The 7176-nt window shown below is 34.3% G+C and overlaps 1 protein-coding gene across 1 annotated transcript; it reads left to right on the top strand.

Annotated features, from left to right (window-relative positions):
• The first annotated feature begins 636 nt into the window (after window positions 1-636).
• LOC104888969 (wall-associated receptor kinase 1) lies at window positions 637-6622 on the top strand. Its single transcript, XM_048640255.1, has 3 exons — window positions 637-1570; window positions 3735-3905; window positions 5433-6622. The coding sequence occupies exons 1-3, from the start codon at window positions 637-639 to the stop codon at window positions 6620-6622; spliced, it is 2295 nt and encodes a 764-aa protein (XP_048496212.1).
• The last annotated feature ends 554 nt before the right edge of the window (window positions 6623-7176 follow it).

Raw genomic sequence — 7176 nt, 5'->3', positions numbered from 1 at the left:
TATATGTGGACAAATCAACAGGAATGATTCTTTCAAACTCAACTTGTTCCCCGCTTCTTTCATCTTGTTGAACGAGTATATCTGCTATAATTATAAACACATGAAAACGCCATGGGAAAAGACATTGATCAGTGTACTACTTGCTGTAATAGTGTAATATATTAGCATATGTGAGTTTCTTAACATTCTAGCCATCGTCAATCCTGCTTTATGCAAAAGCGAACAAGTCTAATAGAATGGTTCAAGCTAAAGTCAACTATATGCTCTCGACGACGTGCACATCTTGTTGATATGCGATTGGGTATACATGTACGAAGCACAAAAACCCTTGAGAAGAGGTTTCTTTGTTTCCAAAATATTTTATATGCTACTTGTTTGATTTAATTCCCGTGCTTATAAACCTAAGAATTTCTCGTTTCCATCCAAATTGACTTTTCTTTTGGTTACACCAATAGAAAAGTCAGCTATATATATTGTAATCAAACTAATCTTCTTTGACGCAATACACGAATGGGAAATATTTATACTTCACATATCTTCATCATAATCTTATATATTAATGACCATATCTTCATGCTCAATAAAGATCGTCATTTTAACTCAATTTCACGAAAGTAGCTAGGGAAATATTTATACATGGATCATGCGACTGTTGTGCGTCTAACGTTCGTCGTGTTTTCGATGCTAACACCATTCATCGCAGGAAGCGATGTATCATCACCCCTAGTCCTCTCGCCAACCTGTACAGACAAGTGCGGCAACGTCAACATCCCTTACCCTTTTGGCATCGAAGAGGGTTGCTATTACAAAGATCAAGACATCGATGATTCAAGTTTCAACTATTACAAAGTCGTTTGTAATGATACTTTTGATCCTCCAGTACCATTTTTCGATACAAGTGCTCTAGGAATAGTAAATATTACAGTAGAGACGAGTGAAATCCGGTTCAAACACGACATTTCTTTCAGTTGTTACTCCGAAGGCCAACTTACTTTGAATTTTACGAATTGGATCCGTGCTGGTAGATTCACCCTTTCTAGCAGCAAAAATATATTTGTTGCAATAGGGTGCGATACCTATGCCTGGTTTACTGGCTCTCGATTCGATTCGAGCAGGCCATATTCCATAGGTTGCATGACCAAATGCGACGACCTTGAAGATACTGTTGATGGGAATTGCAATGGAGTTGGTTGTTGCCAACTTTTTATACCTGAGGCAGCAAACGACCTCGTTATCGAAGCATCGAGTTTTGGGAACCATAGTGAAGTTGAGAGCTTTAATCCATGTAGTATGGGGTTTGCTGTGGAAAAAGACGAGTTCAGATTTTATAAAAACAATCTGAGTTTGCGAGCATATCGTCCGCAAGAAGATCAAGGGTTTGAGTTCAGATGGGTTCCCATCGTCGTCGATTGGTCGATCGGGACGGAGAGTTGCTCAGCCGCTCAAGGGAGCGGGAGCTGCTTGTGTAAGAAGAATACCGTTTGTTACGAACCAAAGAATCAAACCGGATATGTTTGCAAATGCGGAGACGGCTATTTTGGGAACCCATATCACCCACAAGGATGCACTGGTAATAATCATTTCCTATTTTATGATGTCTTAACATACATATTCCCTCAACTTCATTTTAATGGACTGGCTTTACTTTCACAATAAATGATAGTGAATATTTTCTTCTCTAGAAATATTTTATTGTAATATATACTAGTTTTGAAGTCCGTGCGTTGCGCGGGTTATTGTTTATTTTATTTTTACATTTTTTTTGTTAATATTGTTGATTTTTTGTTGATGTGAAATGAGATTTTTCAAAACAATTGTTATATAATTTCTCTATTCTTTTTCTATTACAACAATCACCACTTTGAGTAGTTTCATCTACTCGAATCACTTAACTTTTGGTAAAAAAAAAAAAAGCAACCACAGTCGACAACATCGTCTTTACTATATGTTAATAAAACCATCATTAATTACTCGAATTGCCTCATAAAGTTGCCTTTACTTAATTTATTAATGATTTACTTATTTCCTACTCTAGTTTAACCCTCTATGCTAAACTAACAGGTTTTTATTTTCTTACAAACCATGCCCAAACCCATTGTTGCAGAAAAAGACAAAAAAGTATTTTTGTCGTTATATTTTAATTTCTAGATTTGTTATTATTATATATAAATTTTTATATTTTTAATGTTTAGTTGAATATTGTAACTAAGTCTATTATTAAATAGTATCCCAATAATTGGTATGACTAACAATAGTTAACACATTTTTAACATGAAAAAAACCAGAATGATACTTTAAGAAAGTAGAAGGTAAAAATTTAATAGATGCAGGACAAAAAGAATGGAGAAAAAAATATGAGAGTCAGCCACAACTTCAACCTTTAATTATTATTACATAAACACTAACACATATATAAGAGAAGATGGGAAAGCAAAAAAGAAGATCACAATGATGGTATAATGAATAAATTAAATTAAATATCAAATTAACCTCTATTAATAATCAAAAATACTATTTAAGAGAAGATATATATTCATCAATCATTACTATATCAAGACTTATCAAAAATACTATTTAAAATTAATGATATGACAATCCTATGTGGCGCTTGTAGAACTACATTGTAAATAGATCTTACTTCATAGCATATTTCGAGCACTATTCGATTAAACAAAAATTATAATATTTAAATTATATATCAAAAATTATACACAATTTACACAATATAAAAATTTAGGTTGTTCATGCAAAATCAAACTCTAATTTTAGCTTATCTAGAACTCCTTATGTGTATAAATCAATGTAGTACTCTAGTTTTGTAAAATATTAAAATAAAATTTGATGACATGACAATCCTACATGGTGCGCTCTATGGTCTCGAAATCTTGAGGAGCTCCTTATGCTCCCGAAAAGTTCATCACTACATTATGTAGCCACATGTCAAAAAGGAAATGTTATTACAGGCTGATACATCTTAGTAGGAAAATGTAGTAGTTAAAAAGAGACGAAGGGAATATGATTGGATTTAGGGCCAGTTCTCCTCAATTTATTTTAAGTTAAGTTAAGTTCAATTCAGTTCAGTCTAGTTCAGTTCAGCTTAGTTCAGTTGAGTTCAACTGTTTTATGCCGAAAAAAACATACCATTAGTTTTGTTTAGTTTTAAAGGTGGTCAAAGAGGTTTCAATTACCAGCCCCTGCACCCCCACCTCGCAGGTAGCCCCCAACCCCACCCCAACCTTCGTCTCTGCCCATCCCTGCCGCCCTCCCCCCCTTCACCCCTTCCCCGCCCCCCCCCCCTCTACTCTCACTTTGTCGCTGCCCACCTCCGCCACTCCAACCCCCACTCCACGTCTCGACCCCTTCTTCTTCATCCTCTTTCTAGTTTCACCCTACTTTGTAATATCAAAAAAAAGAAAAGGTATTGTTCATTTTTTTAAACGGAATATCAATTTATAAATATCGATATCATAATTTATAATTGTAATTTAGAAATATCCCATAACTAATTTTGAAAAGTAAAAAATTGCTTTAAATACATATGTGAAGATTAGGAATATAGAATATGTGAGTATATCCATAGTAATTAGCTATAAATGTCATCTGTTGACGTGGACAAATTTGTTACTCGTATTAATTTCTTACGGTGACTTTTTTTAAAAGAAGGCTATGATAAAAACATCCATATATTTACTAATATTGTATGATTGGATTTTGCGTTCATATAATGTTACTAGACGTCGATGAGTGCAAGAGGGATAACGATTGTGAAAAATCAGAATATTGTGTCAACAATATTGGAGGCTACCATTGCCAGTGCCCAAAGGGCTACCGTGGAGAGGGAACAAAGACTGATAAGTGCGTCTCTAATACAAACGCTTGGCTGAAACCGGTCATTATAACTGCAGGTATTTGTTACTCGTCCTATCTCAAATACTAAACCAATTTGACATTTCAATTAAGCTCCTACTAGTGTAGTAATCCATGTTATTCATGGTCAGGTATATCTACAAATTCAATATGATCAATATTCTATATTACTACTAGAAAAAAATAGAACAAAGGCCACTGTTAGTCTTTATTCTTTTTCTGCATCAAAGGCATCACTAAAATGGAGCTGAAACTGAATAGGTAGGAGCTGAAACTGTTAAGGTGTTGAAACTGATAAGTTAGCTGATTGTATAACCTGCTTGATAAAATTATTTATGACTGCAGCTGAAATATCTTTTTAGGCTTAAAAAGATAAAAAAAAAAATATTTCCTCCGTTTTTTTTAGATGTTACACTTTCTATTTTAGGAAATTTTAAATTAGATGTTACACTTTTATTTTGAGTAATAACTTCTCTCTATCTCTCTCCTATCACATGTTCACATGGGACCCTTTTGTTTTTCATTCTATCTATCTCTCTCCTCTCCAAAAATTACCTAGGAGTACGTGATTTGAAAAGTGTAACATCTAAAAAAAAACGGAGGAAGTATATATCTTTTTAGGCTTAAAAAGATAGAAAGAAAATAAATAAAATAAAAAATTTCAACACTTGATTTCAGATGCTATAATTTACTCCAACTCAATTTCTGTCAAATTTTGGACTTAAATTTTATTTAAGTTCCTCTACCAAACACCACTAATCATATAAAGTGATTTAAAATTGTAGCACCTTATCATTTAAGTCACTTGAAATTCGACCCCAAACAAAGCATACATAGTCTATAAATTGAAAGGTTTTATTTAATCGAAATACTCTAGGCATATGTGATTGGGTCCATTCTTAGTAGATGATACTACATCTGTTTTTATTTAGTTGCAACAATTTCTACTTTTAGGTGTTTTTTATTAGTTGCAACATTTTCCCTTTTTAGGAAAGTTTTTGGGATAATTTGACTATATTACCCTTACTTGACCTACTCTCCCCATTTAATTACAGTACTAGTAGTAGGGGTAAGTGGGTCAATTACACTCTCTTTTCTCATTTCTTAAAGTTTGTGCATAAACGTGAATGTTGCAACTAAATAAAAACAGAGGTATTACTTTCTAGTCAAAAAAGGTACCTTGAACTGAACTCCTTTCTATCATTAGTTAAAAAACTGAGCATTGCTCTGGCATCACATACTCCCTCAGTCCCTTAATGGAGTGCCCATTTCTTTTTTGGACACTATTCAAAAGTAAAAAAAGCACTCAAAAAAATATTTCTAATATATAAGAGAAAACATAATCATGTGGGGCCTTGTTTGATTCGTCTCATTAAGTGCATTAAGAAAATCAGACTTTTATAATTTTTACTAATCTGAAATTAAAGATATTAACGATACAAAACGCGCATTGGCAAACGTGCATTGGAGAAATAGACACTCTATTTAGGGACGGAGAGAATAGTTTCTTATAATGTGTGTATTCATATAATTAAAATTTCTATGATTGTAAAATTTTCTGATAGGTGGAGGTGGAGGTATCATTGTTTTGCTTGGGATTGCATTTATATTGCATCTGAAACATGGGAAAAGGCAGCTTAGGACAATGCGGGAAAACTTTTTCAAACAAAATGGTGGTTTACTTCTACATCAAAAACTTTCTGGACGAAGCATGGATGCGCTAAAAGTTTTCACAGCACAAGATCTTGAAATTGCAACAAACAATTATAGTGATAAATTTATAGTTGGAAGAGGAGGTTTTGGCGTTGTTTATAAAGGAATTTTACCCAATAACCAACACATTGCCATTAAAAGATCACTAAAGGTGGATCCTAGCCAAGTTGAACAATTTATCAATGAAGTTATAGTTCTATCACAAATCAACAACAAAAATGTGGTTAAGTTGATAGGTTGTTGTCTGGAGACTGAAGTACCACTATTAGTTTATGAATACATCACAAACGGCACTCTATATGATCATTTAGATGACGCAGTAAAAGCGTCCATCCTTACATGGTCTATGCGCCTAAGGATAGCATCAGAAATTGCCGATGTGCTATCATATTTGCATAGCACAATCTTAATACCAATTATTCATAGAGATATAAAGTCGATGAATATACTCTTAGATCAAAACTACACTGCAAAGGTAGCAGACTTTGGCGCTTCAAGGTTGGTTCCAGAGGATCAAGGTCAGTTAGCTACAATGGTGTTAGGAACACGAGGGTATCTGGATCCTGAATATATGCAAACAAGTGAATTAACTGAAAAGAGCGATGTTTATAGTTACGGTGTCGTTTTGCTGGAGTTATTAACTAGAAAGAAGGCAATTGCTAATGATAGGCCCGAAATCGAGAGATGTCTAGCTATGCACTTCCTTGTAACGATGAAAGAAGGTCGCTTGTTGAACATTCTTGACAAAAATATTGTGAGGGAGGAAACAATTGAACAAATACAACCAGTGGCTAATCTAGCTAAGTGGTGCTTGATGTTAAAAGGAGAAGATAGGCCTACAATGAAGGAAGTTGCTGTTGAACTGGAGAACATAAAGAAAAAGGGTTCGCATCCGTGGAATTATAACGATAGACCACCTGAAGATGATGAATCTTTGCTCGGAGGATTTCAAAGAACAGATACTGGTGGTTGTAGTAGTGGTGTTGAGTCAGACTTATATGATCCAAGATTGGTTTCAACTCTAGAAATAGGTGGGAGGTAATTACCATTAATGTGTTTGCCTATTGTGAATCTAAAACTAAAATACTATTAGATCTTTGGCTTGATACCATGTAAAGAATAGCTTTTGGGAATAATAATTTACGTTTAGTATTCCAAAGTATTTATAGTACAGACTAAAGCTAGGAGATAAATATTGTTACAGAAGATCTCTACAAGATAGGAAGAGATAACTAATAATAAAGTATATCTACTATATTTTAACAAGAAGAGATAATAAGAAAAAGATTAACAACCTAGCTATAAGATAGCAACTAACGTACAACAATAAGATAGAGATGACTATGTCAACTCTTATCTTCAACATCCCCCCGCAAGACGGACGGCAGTGATGTAAATCCGATCTTGTTTAACAGCATATGCAAACGTGGGCGAGCAAGAGGTTTAGTTAGGACATCAGCCAGCTGATCATCATTAGCCACACGAGCAACACGTAAGGCGCCAGCTTGTACCTTTTCACGGATAAAATAAAAATCAAGGCCCAAATGCTTCATGCGAGAGTGAAAAACCGGATTGGCAGCTAGATGAGTAGCTCCA

The sequence above is a fragment of the Beta vulgaris genome, chromosome 3 (assembly GCF_026745355.1).
Source record: "Beta vulgaris subsp. vulgaris cultivar EL10 chromosome 3, EL10.2, whole genome shotgun sequence".
Lineage (NCBI taxonomy): Eukaryota > Viridiplantae > Streptophyta > Magnoliopsida > Caryophyllales > Amaranthaceae > Beta > Beta vulgaris.
Note: the sequence above shows the minus strand (reverse complement) of the source record. Positions and strands in the feature narration are given on the sequence as shown.

What these genes read in the sequence shown, in the direction of transcription:
- LOC104888969 (XM_048640255.1), top strand. Translation starts at nt 637, where the DNA reads ATGGATCATGCGACTGTTGTGCGTCTAACGTTCGTCGTGTTTTCGATG. An exon ending in TCACCCACAAGGATGCACTG is followed by an intron (nt 1,571 to 3,734) that starts GTAATAATCATT and finishes TAATGTTACTAG; the next exon opens with ACGTCGATGAGTGCAAGAGG. An exon ending in ACCGGTCATTATAACTGCAG is followed by an intron (nt 3,906 to 5,432) that starts GTATTTGTTACT and finishes ATTTTCTGATAG; the next exon opens with GTGGAGGTGGAGGTATCATT.